Source organism: Cutaneotrichosporon cavernicola (genome assembly GCF_030864355.1).
Source record: "Cutaneotrichosporon cavernicola HIS019 DNA, chromosome: 1".
In the NCBI taxonomy this organism is placed as follows: domain Eukaryota; kingdom Fungi; phylum Basidiomycota; class Tremellomycetes; order Trichosporonales; family Trichosporonaceae; genus Cutaneotrichosporon; species Cutaneotrichosporon cavernicola.
The window spans coordinates 1,695,814-1,714,683 of record NC_083393.1 but is presented as its reverse complement, the minus strand read 5'-3'; the positions used below and the strand labels follow the sequence as shown (position 1 = coordinate 1,714,683).

The following is an 18,870-nucleotide window of genomic DNA, read 5'->3' as shown; positions in this document are numbered from 1 at the left end:
GGAAGGTGCAGGAACGAACTGCGTGACGAGGGTAGAGGGAAGACGGGTAGCGAGAGTCTTTATGGGTAACGCTATGTCCTTGGTAGGTGTCGCAAGGCTGCAAGCAGCAAAGAAAGGTGATTTAAAGATGGGAAAAGTGTGGGGCTTGATGAGGGAAGGTCGTATGAATGATGGATGGAGGAAGACTACTCGGAGAGGTGTGATGGTGTTGACGTGGGGCGAGTGGGAGAGTTGTTGTTGACGCGCCTGATTTCCCTGTCAACCGACTAAGCTAACAAATTCGACCACGGCACCACCTGTGCCTGAAATCAAACAGCCACTGGTGACAACTGTCGCAACAAGCCCTCGGCGCCGTGACACGTGACACGCCCATGGCTTGTCATCAACGGCCCAGGAACCCACCCCCCCCCACTACACCACGGAATGCAATGAGAACACAAACAATCACACATGACATCTATGTATACACGCCTCTAAAATCTCCTCGAACGCCACCGTTACGCTAATGCGTTTGCTATGGGCAGAGCTTGGTCGCCACCTCATCCGCGAGCCTGCGCACGTCCGCCTTAGCCCACCGCTTGCCTGCGTTCAGAAGCGTTGTGCGGGCGCCGAGCACCTCGAGCAAGGGCGCGACAGTGTCTTCGTACGCTGGCGAGAGGTAGATGAGGAGCGCCGAGGCGACAAGGAGGCGATGGCCTGCTGTTAGTTGCCAATCTGACGGGCTCAGCTGGTCGGGCTGACTAGTTGGGCAACGTCACAGCCCTTGAGTAGACTCACCGACATCCGGGTCTGCCTCGCGACCAATGCTCTCAAGCAGAGCGGAGAGGAGCTCGACCGCCCATTCGGGCTCTGGGCCCTCCTGCGCCGCCTGTCCCGACTCCTTCGCCACGCGGTGGCGCCACGCTGCTGCGTTGACGGCGACGTCGGCTGCGGCCTTGCGCACGCTCACCTCTGCGTGGAGGAGGGACTCGACGAGCACGCTGACCAGAGGCTCCTGCAGGGTGCCGGTGAGGACGAGGTTGGCGAGGGGGAGCGGTGCGAGGGCGTTAGTGCTCAGCCGCAATGTGGTCAGGAGAAGGGGCCGGGGGGTCGCGGCACCCTGTGAAGCGAGTTGAGAGGACGTAAGGGAGAGGATCGGGACGAGAGGTTCGGCGCTGGTACAATTGGGGCCGAGGCGGACGACGAGAGCGGAGACGAGGCGAGTGTTCGTCAGCCCGACGCGCCAGAGATCGATGAGGGGGAAGGTTTCGGCCGGCTTCAGGCTGCCGAGGAGTGCGGTGGTCGCTGCCGTCCACTTGTCCACTAACCCTGGAAGAGCAGCGTCAGATACCGCCTTGCCCTCCAAGAACGGAACAACGTCCGCGCGGAGCACGTCAACATGAGCCTTGGTCGCGTTGGGGAAGCTCTCGAGCTTCTTCAACAGTGCAGGGTAGCCAGGAGCGACGGTCTGCGTGATGGGCTGGGTGGACAGTTTCGACGTTGCTGCCAGGTAGATCTTCTCGTGAGGGTGACGAGGAAACACGTCCTCAAGGAATGACTCGATGCGCGTCTCCAGGCCACGCTTGTCGGCTCCGGCCATCTCGTCGACCTTGACCCCATCTTTGAAGAAGATAAACGTTGGTGTCGCGCGCACACTGTACTGCGACGCAATGTTCTGGCCCTCACCGACACCCATCTCGATCTCGACGAACCGCACGCCCATCGCCCCATGAGATGCAGCGTACGTCTCAGCCATCGCCTCGTAAGCGGGCTTGATCATGCGGCACGGCGGGCAGCCCTCGGTATTGGTGAAGTTGGCGACGACAGCGTGGTGGTTCTTCAGAATCGATGTCCAGTTCGCGATGGACGTCACGAGCGTGAGCGGAGACGTTTCTGGGTTGGACGCCTGTGGCCGGGGCGGGTTGGCGCCGTTCGGGCCCATGGACCCGGCAGCCTGCTGTGCGACGGCGCCGAGGAGCATGGACGCGAGGTCCTGTGGGTTGGGGTTGGGGTTGGGGTTGGGGTTGCTGGGCTGAGGTGGTAGTGGGGAAGAATGGGACAGGCCGTCGCGGCTGAACGCCGAGTGCTCGTTCGGGTTGGATCCCTGGAACATCTGGTCGATGCTCGGCTTGAGAGCCTGTCCCAGCGGTGTGGACAGGAACTCGGCTGGTAAACCTGCTATTAGCTCTTACTGGATGCACGCGAGCTCACCAGTGATCCACGCCGGGGTGGTGGTTCCTGTAAGGAAACCGATTACGTCGGCGGTGAAGTTGTTACAGTTGAACTCGATGAGGTGGTAGGCGCTGGGCGTATACAAGTCGCTCAGCGACAGGAGGTACTCCTGGAACGTGTCGTCGTCAATGTCTGACGTCAGCAACAACGCAAATCAAGTTGGCGGAGACGCACGCGTGTCGCCGCACTCGATGACCTGGACTGGCGTCCCGTGCTTCCGTCAGCGCGTCCATAGCGAAACCTACGTGAGTGGTGCCGGGTGCAGCCTCCATAATGCCTCGCCCGTAGAATATCTCACGACCGAACACGACGACTGATGTGTGCCTGTTGTCAGCGGCGCTTGGGTCTAGGCGCACCAGATGCCGTCGAGCTGCTTGCCAGTGAGCGCGAGGGACATGGACCTGGCCATGCCCCGGGAGAGGTCGTAGACGTAGAGCTGGACGGGGGACTGGGTCAGCTGTGTAGAAGTTAAAGTAGCTTACTCCAGACATGGCGGTTGTTGGATGGTGGGAGATGCGATGAAGAGTTGGTCTGAGGCTCTGAGGAAGGATATCATTGTGATCGTGGCCGACCGGGACGGGAGGGTGACCATGGTGGGGGGTACGCGTCCATCCGTCCATCTTTTGAGGCCGCGTCATGAATAATAGACATTAGAAGTAGATAATATTAGGATATTTGGTTCCGGTAAGTATTGTTGATGACGTCTGAAGGATGACGGTATACGGCGATTGGTACCCACGTGTAGTCGACTAAGACTTTGTCTAGACTTGTTCCTGCGTCACCCCAGCTGTTACCAGTTTAGCAATACAATTGCTACCTGTAAACACCTGTGCACCTGTATCACCAGTAGACCCCTCTTGGAGCCAACCGCCTGATCCATCATCAATTGCTCACGACCTCGTCATTGCCCTCTCCTCTGTCCCATTCTCCACTTCCCACTCTTTACTCTTTCACTGCCACTTCATTCCACTCCGTCTTATACAGCTCGTCGACTTGACATCTGCCCTCTCCAGCCCCTCTCAATTCTGCTCCACCACCTATTTGCCACCCGGCCACCTCCGGCATCCGCGCGACCCCCGTACTCGCGTGACAATCCACCAACCACCCACCAAGTCAACACGACACAACAAGATGGCGTCCGAGATTCAGACTATCAACATCACCGACGTACTCACCGTCCAAAAACCAAGCCGGCATATTGCATACACTGTGCAGGGTGAGCTGTTCTCGGCTAGGCAAGGTCGGGCGTGGGTCCGTGCGGGACGCGTGACATCTCAATTGGGAAAGTCAAGGGGGCGCGATGGGGCACTTCCCACGCTAGTAGAGGAGGCTGAGACACAAACGAGATACGAACGACTTGTTGTCAGGTCATGGCTGTGTCGCGCAAAAGTCGCGGAACCGAGCCGAGCAGCCGCCCTACCAACCAGCGGGACTGACCCTGACACCAGTGTCGACGCCAACCCGCTCATGGTCCGTCAACAGGCGGTATAACGATTTTGTTGCTCTAGACGCCGAGCTGCGCAAAAGCACAGGGAAGGAACCACCCGTCGAGTTGCCGCCAAAGCACTGGTTTGCGCGTACCATTGATGATGAAGAAGTACGTCGTATGCGTGCCGCGCTATATCCGCTGATCCTCAGAAGATCCGCCAGCGCCGCGTCCTGCTCGAACAGTACCTCCGCACCATCCTGACGACAAAGGACCCTCGGTGGCGTAAGGAATTTGGTTTCTCTGACTTCCTGGCCGTTCCGGCGCCAAGTAAGGCAGGAAGCGCAGGACAGCCGTTCACAGCAACCACGTGGGCGGCAGAGCAGACGGCCGTGGCCGGTGTGTTAAGGCAGGCGCGCGCGGCGCTGCTCAAGCGCGACGCTCTTGCGCGTGAAGGTAACCCCGCGTCGCGGGCAAGTGGCGGCGAAGCCCGACGCCTCCTCCGTGACGCTGGCCCGCGCATCGACACCCTCGAGAAGTCACTTCCTGAATTGTCTCTTGCGGCGGGTGAGGAACGCAGACGTGAGGACATGGTCGCAAATCTCCGGGCTGAGGTGGGCAACCTTCTCCGCATGGCGGAGGCGGGGTACCGCCCACCCCATCGCACCCCTCCGCTTGAGGCTAACATGCCTGGCGCGATGCCCGAGGGCGCGAACTCTGCATTCGCACCCAAGGCGCGTGTGTTTGGTAAGAAGCCCCAGGAGACGGTGGAGACGCGCGCACTCGACGACCGCGGCCTCGTCGAGCTTCAACAGACCAAGATGGTGCAGCAGGACGAACAGCTTGGCGTCCTCTCTGGCCTCCTTCGTAGACAGCGCCGGATGGGCGAGGAGATTGCAGACGAGATTGGAGTCCAGAACGAGATGCTCGACCAGCTCGATGGCGACGTCACACGGTTCGGCACAAAGATGGCGCGCGCAAAGCGCGACATGAACCGGCTCTAGGCCGCTAGAATGTTAGACAACGACCGACGAGAATCCCAGGCTGTATTGTACCACGATTTAATATCACGACGACACCACACTCATTCGCATGATGCACTTTTATCACGGGTACGGAAGTTGGACACTGGGCTTTATGGACGGAATTGTAGAACATGTTTGGCAATACAGAATCGAGCCCCTTACCGTAACGGATGTTACGCTGTGAATGTGGAGTGGGAGTGCCGTGAAGTTGGATGTTACAGTGCGCGCGAAGCATGTCGTGATAATATTGACCGAACTGCCGCAGAACTAGAGCAGCGGTTCGGCGAGACCGACCTTGCGCGCAGCATGCATCGCCGCGGCGTTCTTGGCGCGCTGGACGAACGCACGGATAGCGTCACCCTTCAGCACGCCGTCAATGTACACGCGAATGCGCCACAACTCACCCACGCCAGTGAGGTGACGGTCGCACTCCCACTCGATGCGGTGTTCGCGGACCTTAGCCCACATATTGAGGAGGAGCGCCATGCCCTCGGCCTTTGCGTCCATCTTGTCGAGCTGCTCAGGAGAGACTGCCATCTCGATGACGCCCTCGATACCGGCGCCCATAGCGCTGTAGTGCTGTTGATACTCGAGACGCATGAAGTTAAGGAAGAAGTCGTACAGCGGGTCGAATAACTCGCGCAGCCAAGCCTTGATGACTGCGAGGCCTTCCGTGTCGCGGGTCTGGACCGGGTACGAGAAGTAGAGTGCGGCTATGTATGCTTCGACGATAGCGGCGCGTGTGTCCGTCTGGGCACGCAGCAGCATGAGGAGGCGCGGGTCGCCATTCATGCGCGCGGGGAAGTTGTAGAGTCCGCTAATGTGGGAAAGAGTCGCGTTGGACACAAGGTGCGCCTTGAGTTTCTGATATCAGTGAAGGGAATCCAGTGGTGAACTGACAGTGGCTGTGCCGCACGTGAGGTTCGGTTGCATTTCGTGCAGCCAAGTTGTGACAACGTGGCCGAGGATAGCGTCGCCGACGTGCTCGAGCTTCTCGTAGTGGCGCGCTGGCTTGTCGTCAGGATACTCGAAGAGGCGGTTGTCGCGCTCGAAGAGGCTGGCGTGTGTGAAGACCTGGGGTTAGCTGCGAGGAGAAACGTGTGATATCTGGCTCACCTGCTTGAGGAGCTCCTGGTCCTTGATGTGTGGGAGCGGGGGAAGCGGATAGACTGGCAACAGCTGTGCGGGTATTAAGACGGCGCGCGCGCCTGTACGGTTCTTGGAGCGCTTGCTAGGCAGGGGAAGAGGGAGAAATGACACCTCCTTACCGTCGGCGAACTCGGGAGGAAGGTCAACGACGCGTCCTTCGGAAAGGTCGAAGTATCCTGCGACCTCCTGCTCCGGCTCGGGCTCAGGCTGCCACTCGAAGTTGGGGACAAAGGGCGGCGACTTCTCGCGCTTGCGCTTGTTTGCACCTTCCTCAGTCTTCTGTGACGAGGGGTTGTTGAGAGTCGCGTCAACCACGCTCTCCTGGTCGGAGCTAGACGTGCCGTTGATGTGGAGGGCTTGCTGGCTTGAAGACGAGGAGGGGGAAGGCTTGTTGGGGAGGAACTTGTTACGCGAGGAAGGCTTGTTGGGCGCACCCCACGCTGGCTTGGGAGGAAGGTTGTTGGTGTGCTCAGTGGCAAGGAGAGGCAGAGCCGACGACGCACGGGTGAAGGGCGTCGGGGTCGGCGAGGCGATGGGGGAGTGGCTGGCGGCCGGGGGGGCACGAGCGGTACGCTCCCCGCCGATGCGCGAGGGTGGTCGCGAGGCTGCCCTTGGCCCGACTGAGTTATGGCGCGCTGCCATCGGAGTGCTGAGGTCTGGACTTGAGGGGGCTGCGTTGGGGGGAGGAGCAGAGGGCGGGACGCCCGGATTGACCCACATGGTGTTGACGTTGGCGGGCATTCTATCGAGTGTTGATGACGGGTGGCGAGGTGGAATAAGTGCGTAAGTTGAAGGTTGGGAGAATGATAAATGTGGTTAGGAGAGAGACCCTCGAGGGCCTGGCCGAGGAAGCGAGATCGGTTGAGTGGACTCCAGCTTCGAGAAGAGGAAGGTGACCAGCCATGGGTGAAAAGTAGAGCGGTCAACTTCCTCGCCTAATCTGTGGATCTCTCTGTATGTGTCTCGTCTGCGGCAGATTGAGTCAGTCACCCCTATCAAGCCAGTCAGTCACCCGGGCCCTGTTCGTACTGCCGACATACTGCATAAGACAAACGACCACTTTACACTGCGTCAAATTAAGCCTTGATCTTGGAAGCAACGAGCTCGCGGAGGGTGTTGCCGTCCTTGGCAAAGCCGCGGATACCCTCGTAGAGCTTCTCAAACGCCATCTGCTCGGAGAACAGGGCCCAGCGGAACTTGGCCTCGTCGTTGATGTACGACGCCTTGGGGATGGGCTCCGCCTGCTTGGCCTTGTCGACCGAGAGGAGGGCCGGCACGGCCGCGTCCGAGTCCTGGAGCTCCTTAAGCAGCTTGGGAGCAATGGTGAGGTAGTCGACGCCGGCGAGCTGCTTGATCTCACCCGTGTTGCGGAACGAGGCGCCCATGACAATCGTCTTGTAGCCGTGCTGCTTGTAGTAGTTGTAGATGTGGGCGACCGACTTGACACCAGGGTCGGTCTCGGCGGTGTACTCCTGCCCGGTGCTCTTCTTGTACCAGTCGAGGATACGGCCAACGAAGGGCGAGATGAGGGTGACACCGGCCTCGGCACAGGCCACGGCCTGGGCAAAGCCGAAGAGGAGGGTCAAGTTGCAGCTGGCTGTTAGCTTGGATCTTGAACCTGACGGAGCAAACTCACTTGACGCCCTGCTTCTCGAGCTCGGCGGCAGCCTGGATACCCTCCCAGGTGGAAGCAATCTTGATGAGGACACGGCTCTTGTCGACACCGGCCTTAGCGTAGAGGGCGTGGAGCTCGTGGGCCTTCTTAATGGTTCCCTCCTTGTCGAACGAGTACTTGGCGTCAACCTCAGTCGAGACGCGGCCAGGGACAATCTCGAGGATCTGGCGGCCGAACTCGACGAGAAGGCTGTCTACGGCATAGTCGATCTGCTCGTCGACGGTGCCGCCGTGCTTCTTGCCGGCCTCAACGGCGCCGTCGATGATCTTGGCATAGGCGGGGAGCTTGGCAGCGGCGAGGCTTTTGTCAGCTTAAGCGGCCAGAAATGGGCTTTTGGGAGGCACTCACATGAGGGAGGGGTTGGTGGTAGCGTCCTGGGGCTTGTACTCGGCGATCGACCCAAAGTCGCCCGAGTCCGAGACGACAACGGTGCCGGTACTGGAAATTCAAAAGCGGGAGGGAGAGACAAGGTTAGTGAATATGTGTGAACGTGTGTGAATGTCGACGGAGTGAATTTAGGCGGAAAGCCGTGGCGGATACGAGGTTGGAAGAGAGAGGATAGAGAACCAAAGTCGTGAGACGGAGTGAGGGGAACACGACGAGGTGGCGAAGTGACGACGTGGACAATGGAGGTGAGAATGACAGGAGTGCAGGTGCGACGAACGTTCGAAGAAAGGAAGATATGTCAGCGTCGAGACGGTGTGGAGGCACGCAGCAAACTTACGCCTTGAGAGCGTCGAGAGCGTTGGTCATATTGATTGATGTAAAGGATACAGTGGCGAAGCTTTTTTTCGAAGACGATGAAGAGAAAGGTGGTGGGAGTTGATGAATGGATGGTGACGCTGAACTTAATAAGGAGTGAGAGGCGGAGTCGGAAGTAGGGCCCATGACGAACTAGATTTCGGCTTGGGGCGTCGACGTGGGTACGTGACTGTGGATGGCATGGCCTGGGCGTTGGACCTTTGGGCCTTTGGGCCTATGGGCCTGTGGCCACGCCGGGAGCGTGGGACCCGGCCGTCATCCCCTTGTTTGGACTGGGTGAGGACCAAGCAAGGACCCGCGGCACTTGGTCATGTCCGACTCGGCCCCCCCTAACGGCCTCCTCTGTCATCTACCAACAAAAGCCGAGATCGGGAATGACGTTCCGCTTTGTCATCCACTCCCACTGTTACTGCAACCCCATCTCAGACCAACTTTTGGGTGTTATCGGACCCTACTTTCCGCTCCGGTCCGGTCCTCCGCGTTGGTTCAAAGAAGAAGCGGAAGCACTGTCGCGTGGTCGACCTGTCCTATCTCCGTGCCACATCCGCACGGTACGGCATGTGGAGGTGCAACATGAGCGCTAGGAGGCCAAGAAGCATACATTGTGCTTCTCAAACTCTCAAGCTCACACGCGTCTACGATGGCCCGTGCGAAGCCTTCCTCGAGCGGGGCTGCGCCTCGTGATCTGCGAAAGCCTGTTAGGTGGCCTGGTCCTGAGATCGTTAACCTCGCGGACAGTAGTGAAGACGAGCTTCCGTCGTTCATGAGGCGCCGCTCGACAAGCAAAGGCGACAACGACGACGACGATGACTTGGCGGAAACCCTTCGCCGGCTAAGGGAGAAGGAGGATGTCATGCACGAGCTTTCACTCAGGAAACCACTACGGCGATTCGAACCAGACGAAGCGGAAGAGGAGGAAGAGGAGGAAGAGGAGGAAATTGAGGCGACTAGACTCGAGTTCACTTTCGTGTCCGACGACGATCAGGAGTCGATCGACACCGCTGAAGACGTGGAGCCGACCCCCCAAAGCGCTGCTCACGGGTGTCGACCAGCTCCCGTTGGTCTATACCCACCTTCCCCAGATCCTAAGGTGGACGACGACGACGATATCGCCAGCGTAGCGTCGCGCAACGCGAGGTCTGCGCAGGACATCCACAATGATGACGCGTATGATCCGCGCGCGTCCTCGGCCTCCACAGATATTGACGAGTTGGATGACGACGTCAAGTCCGAACCCGGGAGGCGGAGCGGTAGCGCCGTCGGGAGGGACCTAGAGCCCGTGACTCTCAAGCCCCTCTGCCTAAAGCCCGTCCAGTGCAAGGTTGATAACCATTGGGTCTACCTTTTCTTTCGCTTCTGCGCCGAGCGGCACGCGATGTACACTCGCCGCGCGGCGGGTGTTGCCCGCCACAAATTGACGAACGACGAGACGATGAAAGCGATCCACATCGGTAACGTCTACCGCCAGCTCGACCCGTCGAGCGCCAACATGCGCAACAACATCATCGGCAAGGGCGACCAGAGCGTCGGGGAAGTCTGCTTCCGCGTCTTCCTCTTCTGTATGTTCTACAAGGACACGACGTGGGAGGCGCTGTGCAAGGCCGTTGGCGGCATTCCTACATGGAACAATTTCGAGACCGACATGCCCGCCATGGAGGCGACGCTTCACCAGATGAGCATCGTCGAGCACCAGAGGCTGTGGCGCGGTGCTTTCCAAATTGTACCGCCTACGGTCTACTTTGCAAAGACGTACAGGAATCGAGGCAAGGACATGGCGCATTACGCGGCGAGCTTGCGCCTCGTGCTGGCCATCATGAAGGCCGGGATCCCGGCGCGCCTCGCCAAGTGCACATATGCCGTTGACGCGTCGTATGTGCTCGGCACGGTTCCGACGCTTGGCGGGTTTCTGGGCCTCAACATCCTGTGTTTCCTCAACGACACGACGCACTTCAAGTGGCGCTACCGCGACTTTGCGACGTGCGGGCCCGGGTCGCGTAAATTCACACAGCGGATGTTCGGCAAGAACATCATCAACAACGTGGCGATGGAGGAGGCGGGGCTTCGCTGGCTGGCAGATAACCAGTGGCGGTACTGGGCACGGCTAGGCCTCGACCCACCCCACGAATGGGAGAACGGTCTGCGACCTGGGATGCGGGTGTTAGACGTCGAGAATGCCCTCTGCTGGGCACTCCGCTACGTCAACGCCTACGTGAGCAAGGGCACGCGATCGCTGGCCAACAAACCCGCACCAACATACGACGCCCAGGTGACGGAGAAGTGCGGTCCGCCGGCGTGGTGCGTCGAAAAGAAGTGGCTCGGTAGCACCTCGCGCGCACCATGGGACGGGGAGCACGCCGAGGAGGACGACCACGTGGGTTCAATGGGTGACGACATTTACGAGATCGAGAAGGTCGTTGCGCGTCTTGGACAGCCCGACGATCCGGACGGGCTCTTCCGCGTGCGCTGGACGGGATGGATGCCAGAGTGGGACACGTGGGAGCGTGAAAGCTCACTACGGGTGGATGCCGAGGAAGTGAGCTCACACCCAGCTAGAGCTGACGACAGGCGTTGGAGGAGTGGCTCGAGATCGAGCGTAATCTTCGGGCGGCAGTTGAAGATGTCAAGAACAACAAGCCATTCACGTGGCCAGATGGGCACGTCATCAAGATGGAGAACTACACGCCCGTCCGCGAGGTCGGGAAACAGGCAGCGGGGCGCGCGGCGCGGGCAGCGAAACGGGCTCGGGTCAAAAAGTAGGACTGGGGCTGAACATCAAGCACGAGGGGGTGGGGTTTGGGTGTAATGGCTGTGGAAATAGTGACGACGGTCCGCCCGTATTCCGGGACACACTCGCGCCTCACGTAGGACAGTGCGATGCGGAACGGCCGGGCGAGTCGGCGTATGACGCGCCTGGCGGCACAACAGTTTAATCCCCTACACATCGGACAAAGGGGAATTGTAACATGCACGTTGTACATTTGTCTTGGTCGCGCTTTGGTAATGTTCACGCGGATCGGCCTTACAGACTTCACGCGACGGAGGATCGCTGCGGGCTTCTTTGCGCCCACGCGGATGCGAAGACATTATCTGACCTCGACATCTTGGGCTCTTAAGACGGTAGCGGGACTGCTCAGAATCCGCCGCAATCGCACACTCACAACTCCAGTCACTACATCCACGCACCACAACCAAGCAACCTCTACCCACTCCCCTCTCTCTATCATCAACCCACCACCACAACACCATGCGTACCCACCTGCGCCCAGGCGACACGCCGTACCCGCCCCGCCCCCCGTGCCCACCCATCACCCCCATCGGTGACGACCGGGGTGTACGGCGGCACGCGGCGACGAGCTGAGTTGTCTTCCCTCTCGCCAACCACATCTACCACCTCGCTACATTCCCGCCCAACCCGACCCAGCACCACCACCCACCACCCACCACCCACCACCCACCACTATTCAATTACGCACGTGCACCACCACCCGGCCAAGCTGCCGATCTGCGGGTCCACCTGCCGATCCTGCACCCACGATTGCGCAGAAATCGAAATCTCGTACAAAATCACGAACGCGACGACGCAGCTGTGATCCAGAACGCGGAGATGCTTCTCACCTACCCGCGACGATGACGACCGAGTAGCGCCGCGGAATGGTAGCGAATACACGAAGTCCAGTTATGACCATCGCGATCCATCGGCCCGACCTGCCCAGCCACAACCCCATGCCCTCTCGCTCCTCAACGCCCGGCCCATCCACTTCCCAACATTAGAGCCGCCGCTCTCCCTCACCCCATCCCATCCCACCCCACCCATCACCAACACTGTACGACCCTCTTGTAACCTGTAGTGAATAGCTGTGCCCTAGCCGTTGTCAGTCATGCATCCCCGTTTTTGCCCTTGTTCTACTTCTTCGGCTGGATCTTGAGGCTAAAGTCGACATGCCCAAGGCCCTGGTGCACAGCCGACGTGCTAAGGATGTCAATGTCCGGGCCGAGGTGACCGGCCAACGACCCCTCGACGATTCCGCCCGATGTCTCGATGAGGAACTCGCGCTTCCCGCGCCACTTGTCCTTGAGCCGCTTAGCTGCCGAGTGCAGGCTCTCGCCCTCGATATTGTCCAGCATGACAATGTTGGCGCCAGCGGCGATTGCCTCGTCCGCCTCGTCATAGCTCTGGCACTCGACGTTGACGAGCAGGCTAAACCCAGCGACGCGACGGACAGCCTTGACCGCCTCGGTGATCGAGCCTGGAGTCAGATAAGGCCCAGGCACAACTTACCATGGGCCCAGATGTGATTGTCCTTGAGCATGACCATCGAGCTCAGGTCGTGGCGGTGGGGGTCAACGCCGCCGACAAGCATGCCGTACTTCTCAACCAGGCGGAAGCCTACAATTTAGTCCCAATCTTGTTCAGACTTACCTGGAGTGGTCTTGCGCGTGCCGGCAACAACACCGTGCCAGCCCTCCTTGCGCGCAATGTCGCGGAACTTGCGGGATGCCGTCGCGATACCCGAGCACCGGGCGAGCATGTTAAGACCGACGCGCTCGCCGAGGAGGAGCTCACGCGCGCGTCCACGCACAATGGCCACCTTGGTCTTGGAGCCTTCTGGGATTGCGGTGCCTTCGGGCACGAGCCACTCGACAGTGCAGTTGACGTACGCGAAGATCGCCGTGAAGAAGGGCACGCCGGCCACAATACCGCCGCTCTTTCCCCACAGGATGGCCTCCTGCTCGTCCTCGCCGACGACGAAGCCAGCCCAGTCAAAGCTAGGCGTGTCCTCGGCGAACCAAGAGGGAATCACCTCCTTCCAGCTGGGAGGAAGGAGGTGGGCGAGGTTCTGGCCCAGGGCGAGGTCGGTGGACTGGAGCGCAAGTTCTGCCGACATGGCGAGTGAGTGATAGACGAGCTCAACGTCGTTCCAAGTATTCCCGGCAGCCGTGGTCTGACGGATTCGCTCTCGGAACGTCAAGGACCGGTTGAATTTGGTCCCGTCCGGTGCCCCAGTCAGATTAGTGAGCACGTAATGTTGGTGACCAAGACGGTTCTTTGGATCTGGGATCCGGGGACGTGCATTGTATTGTCGCTCACTCGCACCAACCTCGACCACCATGTCACCTCTCCCAGCCTGGCCGCCTGCGTTGTCTGAGGCTCAGCAAGCCGACCTCGCCCACCAGGCTGCGACATACGCCCTCGCCAACGGCTTCACCCTCCTCCCCGTCCCGCCCAAAGGTGAGCACGTCCCGGCCATCCCTACACAGGTCATCGCCGCGCCGCTCTCTCTTCTGCCCACGCCCTTCCCGCGCCCAGCGTACGTGCAGGCCAAGAGTATTCAGCGCCTCTACAATGCGCTTTATGCGCGTGTTGCACTCGATTGGGAGTTCCTCGACGGGATCATGCAATATGTCGCGCCGGTTGACGACTTCCAGGCCGAGCTGTGGAACCGCTGGAAGGCCATCCGTGACGAGATCAAGGTGACGCAGGTGCGTAGAATGTGTGTGTCCAGACTAATTCCAGCCGGTCCAACTCGGCATCTTCCGCTCCGACTACCTCCTGCATGAGCAGGGGAATGCTGTCGGGGAGAAGTCGCGTATCAAGCAGGTCGAGTTTAACACGATCGCGGCGTCATTCGGCGCGCTCAGCCAGAAGGCGAGCGAGATGCATCGGTGAGCTCTAGGCCGTGTGTACCTGACATCAGCTACCTCTCCGAGCAGACCAACTACTACCACGTAAACCCGCAGTTGCACAACCCCAACTCGTTCGTCGACAACCACTCGCTCGAGGACATTGCGGCCGGCCTGGCCGAAGGATTCAACGCGTACGGGAACAGCGACGCGGTCGTGCTGTTTGTTGTGCAGGAGGGCGAGCGTAACGTTTTCGACCAGCGGGCGCTCGAGTACCAGCTTCTTAAGCGGCACCGCGTCAAGAGCGTGCGGCTGACGTTTGCCCAAGTTGCGCAGCGCGGGCAGCTGGACGACGACAAGGTGTTCTGGCTCGACTGTCCGCTCAGGGGGGAGCAACTCGAGGTCGCGTTGGTCTACTACCGTGCAGCGTACACGCCGGCAGACTACATGAGTTCGGCGGAGTGGGACACGCGCGTGCTGCTGGAGCGCTCGACAGCGATCAAGTGCCCCTCGATGGCGCTGCAGCTTGCGGGCGCCAAGAAGGTGCAGCAGGTCCTTGCTGAACCTGGTGTGCTGGAGGATATGCTTCTGGGCAACGCGCGACCCGACGTCGGCTTTGGTGCGGGGCCAGGTTCGCTAGGAGCGCGCGACGCCGCGGCGCTGCGTGAGACCTGGACGGGTCTGTGGCCGCTCGACAGCAGTGAAGAGGGCACCAAAGCGGTCCAGCTCGCGAACGAGCATCCCGAGCGCTTCGTACTCAAGCCCCAACGTGAGGGTGGCGGCAACAACATTTACCGCGGCGACATTCCGCCCTACCTCGCCAAGCTGGAGGAGGAGGACAAGTCCCGTCCTGGAGAGGCGCCGCGCCGCGAGGCCTACATCCTCATGGAGCTCATCGAGCCTCCAAAGGGCGTGCACAACCTCCTGGTGCGCGGAGGTGAGGGCACGCCCCGCCTCGCCGACGTCGTCTCCGAGCTGGGCGTGTACGGTGTTGCCCTGTATGGCGGCAAGGTGACTCCGGTCAACAGAGAGGCCGGGACGCTGCTCCGGACAAAGGGCCGGGAGAGCGACGAGGGCGGCGTCGCGATTGGTAAGCTCGTTTGTTTGAACGGAGCTAACGCACAGGCATCAGCTCGATCGACAGCCCGCTCCTGGTGTAACATAGGATCGTTATACACATGCATGATATAGGGGCAGTGGTGGTGTGATATATGGTAATGAACAGGCCAGTCTAGTCTAGAGTCCTTCTTGTGCCCGCTTGGCGCGGTCCCTGATTTCGCGCAGTTTACGCTTGCGCGCCCTCTCCTTGGCCTTGCGCTTGCTCTCCTTGAGCTGTTCGAGTGCTTTCTCCTCAGCCTCCTTGATCATCTTCGCTTCTCTCGCCGCCTTCGCCCCTGGTGATTGGGGCTGGTCCTCCTCCCGCACCCCCACGCCGCCAGGTGTCGCGCCTCGCAGTCGAATCCGCCCGTCCTTCAAATATTCTGTAATGACTGGGGACGCGGCTGGGCGATACCTGAACTCGTCCGAGTATCTGGGTTTAGTGCGGAACGTGCAGGGCGGCGCCCAAATGGGGTAATGGATGGGGATGAGAAGGAAGAGACCACGCCAAACACACCTACCGCGTTGCGTAGATGACCTCGGGTTCCTTGGGCTTGTTGAAAATGTGAACGGTGCCGACGTATACCGAGAACCATCCGAGGAGAAGGATGGCGCCGATGAGGGCTAGGCGCTTCAACCAGTGCGGCTCGGGCCGGTTGAACTCGTTGATCGTGGCGCGCGAAAGCGGGTTCTGGAGACTGAGCTCCTCCTCGTTCTCGAGGGCTGCCACTTCGGACGTAGGCACGTGCTGGTACTGGGACATGGTGTGTGTGATGATGTTTTAGATGCTCAGCCTGCAGAGCTGTGCTAGCTATGGAGCCGACAACAAAAAACGTTGCTTGGACGTGGCCCAAGATCTGATCTGTCGGAGCTGTCGGGTGCATTTTCCTTATTCAACGCCATCTATTGTAATCTGCTGACGTCTTTGTAATGAAAACATATAACCTTTCCAAGCTGACTCCCCCCTGAAAGCCCCTCGTTAGGTATGTAATGGCATATGACGAATACGGTTGACTCATTCAATACAAATGGATTCATAGGCGAGAACCCAGAGCCGAGAACCGAGAAGTGGGAACCGAGATACAGAATAAGGACGTGCGTCAAGACTCAGAGACATGATACGGAAAGAATGACGTGTAGCCCAATAGTCAATGGTCACGTGACCAAATGAGGTCCAGAGGTCACGTGCTAGGGATACTGTGCGGACCATGGGCTGCACCCCCACTTAAGATTAGGGCCCCACAGTCGTCAATATTTTGCGATTCCCGCCTGTGCTTGTTGACAACACCGAATTGTCACCATGGCACCCACAGAAGCAACAACGAAGTCACGAACGAATGGCGCAACGGGCATCCTCGACAAAGACGCGGTAATGAGGGCGATGATGGAGGCTGCAGCTGCTAAGCGTGCCCAGAGCGGTAGCGACGAGGAGAGCGGAAACGACAGCGACAGCGACAGCGACAGTGAGGAAAGCCAAGCCGGCGATGCGAGCGACGCCGAGTCTGCGTCCTCCGCAAGCTCCAGCTCCCGCTTCCCCTCTCCTCCCCGTCCCGCCGCTCTTGCTTCGGTCGCCACCACATCGCGCGTCAAGCTCCCACCAAAGGCCGACGCAAAGGGCAAGGCGACGTCGTCGCCATTCGACACACCCCGCGCCACGGCCAACGCAACGTTCGAGAGCCTCGGACTCTCCGCACCAGCGATCCAAGCTCTGGCTTCACTCTCAATCCGTGCTCCGACCGAAATCCAGACCGCCACCATTCCGGCCATGCTCGCCGGCCGCGACGTCATCGGCGGCGCCAAGACCGGTAGCGGTAAGACGCTTGCCTTCGCCTTGCCGATCCTTGAGCGTATCGCTCGCGACCCCTTTGGAATTGCAGCACTCGTGCTCACGCCGACTCGCGAGTTGGCTTATCAGCTCGCAGAACAGTTCCTGGCGGTCGGCAAGCCGATGGGTCTCACAACCGAGACGATCGTCGGCGGCATGGATATGCTCTCTCAGGCGCAGGCACTCGAGAGTCGGCCCCATATCATCGTCGCCACGCCAGGGCGGCTGTGCGACCTTCTCCGCTCGGACGGAGTAGAACAGGGCAAACTTCGCCGTGTACGAACACTCGTACTCGACGAGGCGGACCGAATGCTCACACCCACGTTTGCACCTGAACTCGCATACCTCTTCGAACAGATCCCCAAGTCGCGCCAGACGTGTCTCTTCACCGCCACGATTAGCGACGCGATCATGGACCTCGCGAAACGCCCTCCACCACCCGGAAAGCAGGTGCCGTTCGTGTACCGCGTCGCATCAGACACGCTCACGGTCGAAAAGCTCAAACAAAAGTACCTCTTCATCCCGTCCCAGATTCGCGACCCGTACCTCTACTACCTGCTCATGCACCCACCATCTGACATTGACGCGGTGCTCGCCGCCCCGCGGCCGACGAAACCCAAACCCCAGAAGAAGAGGGGGAAACGCGCACGATCCGAGACGCCAGAGGACGACAGCCCGCATATCGTTCCAACGATCATCTTCACGCAGCGGTGCCACACCGCCCAGCTCCTCCACCTCCTTCTGGACCAGCTCGATATCCCCTCTGTCCCCCTCCACTCACATCTGACCCAGCCACAACGCTTGCTCTCGCTCGCCCGCTTCCGCGCGCGCGAAGTCCCCGTCCTGGTGACGACGGATGTCGGCTCGCGCGGTCTCGATATCCCCGAAGTCGCCATGGTCGTCAATTGGGACTGTCCGCGCCAGGCGGACGACTACGTCCACCGCGTGGGCCGTACCGCGCGTGCCGGGCGCGGCGGTGTTGCCGTCACGATTGTCACTGAGCGTGATGTCGAACTGGTCAAGAGCATCGAGGATACGGTCAAGGTCACTCTGAGTGAGCTCGAGCTGGCTGAAGAGCCCGTGCTGGAGAACCTGAATAGGGTGAGCGTCGCGCGACGCATGGCGACGATGGAGATGCACGACTCCAAGTTTGGAGAACGCAAGGCTATCAACCAGGCCAAGGCGGCTAAGCGTGCGCGCCGCGATGCGGCCAAGTAGAGGAGAGGACGCTCGGCTTCGGGGATAGCGTCCTCGTGGGTGAGGGCGAGTAGATTATCCACCCCACCACATCATAGAAATCCATGCATGTGACATGTATTCTGCACCTTCTAACTGGTACGTGGGAAGGGAGGCTAGCCCCGGATGTAGCCCCAGACTGAGGGAGCAATGGAGGCTGGGTGCCGCACATGACAGTCCCGCTCATGTGCTCCCCTACCACTCCCGTTTTGCCCCAGCCTACCCCGCGCACACCTCCGCGTTAGTCTCAGGGACGCCGAGTGTGCGTCATCGTGTCGGACCGCGGACCGGGTGGACGTAACTGGCAAGTTGGCAGAAGCTAGCAAGTCGCCTCGCCATGAGATGGCCTTCTCCCCAAAGTGGGTATCCGTATCTCCTCGTCAAGTGAGACTGGCTTGCTGTCCAACGTCCTGCGTACCTGCGTGTCCCCGGTGATTGTACGAGTGTAGGCGATGGTAAGCTTACGGTTAATGCCGGCACACCCCAAACATCGGGATGGTGCCTGGATGCACGTGTTCTTCGGCTGAGACATTAGCTTTATTGCTTTGTTGGCATAGAAATCTGCGATCAGCAATCAGCAATCAGCAATCAGTAATCAAACTTCAGCTTCGTCTTCATCTTAGCAAAGCTAGACAATGTTGTACAGTGATGAGTTGATAAGCAATGTTCTGCATACCCCGCTCACCAACCAGGAGCCTAGTTTTAAATAGGGTGACTAACACGCCCGCCCATGCACGCCACAATGACGCATGCCCGGCCGTCGGCCGTCGGTCTGCCTGGGTGGCCATACGGCGGGAGTTCCGCCGTGAACCGAGGCCGAACAGTCCATGCCATGTCGCAG

The 18,870-nt window shown here is 59.8% G+C and overlaps 9 protein-coding genes across 9 annotated transcripts; 4 read left to right on the top strand and 5 right to left on the bottom strand.

Annotated features, from left to right (window-relative positions):
* Positions 1 to 514: 514 nt before the first annotated feature.
* On the bottom strand, positions 515 to 2,702 carry CcaverHIS019_0106340 (uncharacterized protein; the record flags this gene model as incomplete). Its single annotated transcript, XM_060602500.1, has 7 exons — positions 515 to 696; positions 778 to 2,154; positions 2,191 to 2,343; positions 2,386 to 2,425; positions 2,457 to 2,535; positions 2,568 to 2,659; positions 2,694 to 2,702. The coding sequence occupies 7 exons, from the start codon at positions 2,700 to 2,702 to the stop codon at positions 515 to 517; spliced, it is 1,932 nt and encodes a 643-aa protein (XP_060453182.1).
* Positions 2,703 to 3,342: 640 nt separating this feature from the next.
* Positions 3,343 to 4,641, top strand: CcaverHIS019_0106330 (uncharacterized protein; the record flags this gene model as incomplete). Its single annotated transcript, XM_060602489.1, has 3 exons — positions 3,343 to 3,427; positions 3,660 to 3,808; positions 3,850 to 4,641. The coding sequence occupies 3 exons, from the start codon at positions 3,343 to 3,345 to the stop codon at positions 4,639 to 4,641; spliced, it is 1,026 nt and encodes a 341-aa protein (XP_060453181.1).
* Positions 4,642 to 4,929: 288 nt separating this feature from the next.
* CcaverHIS019_0106320 (uncharacterized protein) lies at positions 4,930 to 6,531 on the bottom strand (the record flags this gene model as incomplete). Its single annotated transcript, XM_060602478.1, has 3 exons — positions 4,930 to 5,526; positions 5,563 to 5,736; positions 5,779 to 6,531. The coding sequence occupies 3 exons, from the start codon at positions 6,529 to 6,531 to the stop codon at positions 4,930 to 4,932; spliced, it is 1,524 nt and encodes a 507-aa protein (XP_060453180.1).
* A 356-nt stretch (positions 6,532 to 6,887) lies between these two features.
* Positions 6,888 to 8,239, bottom strand: CcaverHIS019_0106310 (uncharacterized protein; the record flags this gene model as incomplete). The annotated part of the gene is made up of 4 exons (XM_060602467.1): positions 6,888 to 7,404; positions 7,448 to 7,786; positions 7,835 to 7,924; positions 8,211 to 8,239. 4 exons carry the CDS (start codon positions 8,237 to 8,239, stop codon positions 6,888 to 6,890), a joined length of 975 nt encoding a protein of 324 aa, XP_060453179.1.
* A 649-nt stretch (positions 8,240 to 8,888) lies between these two features.
* Positions 8,889 to 11,005, top strand: CcaverHIS019_0106300 (uncharacterized protein; the record flags this gene model as incomplete). The annotated part of the gene is made up of 2 exons (XM_060602456.1): positions 8,889 to 10,781; positions 10,814 to 11,005. The coding sequence occupies 2 exons, from the start codon at positions 8,889 to 8,891 to the stop codon at positions 11,003 to 11,005; spliced, it is 2,085 nt and encodes a 694-aa protein (XP_060453178.1).
* Positions 11,006 to 12,151: 1,146 nt separating this feature from the next.
* Positions 12,152 to 13,134, bottom strand: BNA6 (uncharacterized protein; the record flags this gene model as incomplete). The annotated part of the gene is made up of 3 exons (XM_060602444.1): positions 12,152 to 12,495; positions 12,528 to 12,635; positions 12,669 to 13,134. The coding sequence occupies 3 exons, from the start codon at positions 13,132 to 13,134 to the stop codon at positions 12,152 to 12,154; spliced, it is 918 nt and encodes a 305-aa protein (XP_060453177.1).
* A 223-nt stretch (positions 13,135 to 13,357) lies between these two features.
* GSH2 (uncharacterized protein) lies at positions 13,358 to 15,030 on the top strand (the record flags this gene model as incomplete). Its single annotated transcript, XM_060602433.1, has 4 exons — positions 13,358 to 13,729; positions 13,764 to 13,912; positions 13,945 to 14,960; positions 14,996 to 15,030. 4 exons carry the CDS (start codon positions 13,358 to 13,360, stop codon positions 15,028 to 15,030), a joined length of 1,572 nt encoding a protein of 523 aa, XP_060453176.1.
* A 76-nt stretch (positions 15,031 to 15,106) lies between these two features.
* Positions 15,107 to 15,731, bottom strand: CcaverHIS019_0106270 (uncharacterized protein; the record flags this gene model as incomplete). Its single annotated transcript, XM_060602422.1, has 2 exons — positions 15,107 to 15,401; positions 15,490 to 15,731. The coding sequence occupies 2 exons, from the start codon at positions 15,729 to 15,731 to the stop codon at positions 15,107 to 15,109; spliced, it is 537 nt and encodes a 178-aa protein (XP_060453175.1).
* A 537-nt stretch (positions 15,732 to 16,268) lies between these two features.
* Positions 16,269 to 18,011, top strand: DBP8 (uncharacterized protein; the record flags this gene model as incomplete). Its single annotated transcript, XM_060602411.1, has 1 exon — positions 16,269 to 18,011. One exon carries the CDS (start codon positions 16,269 to 16,271, stop codon positions 18,009 to 18,011), a length of 1,743 nt encoding a protein of 580 aa, XP_060453174.1.
* Between the last annotated feature and the right edge of the window lie 859 nt (positions 18,012 to 18,870).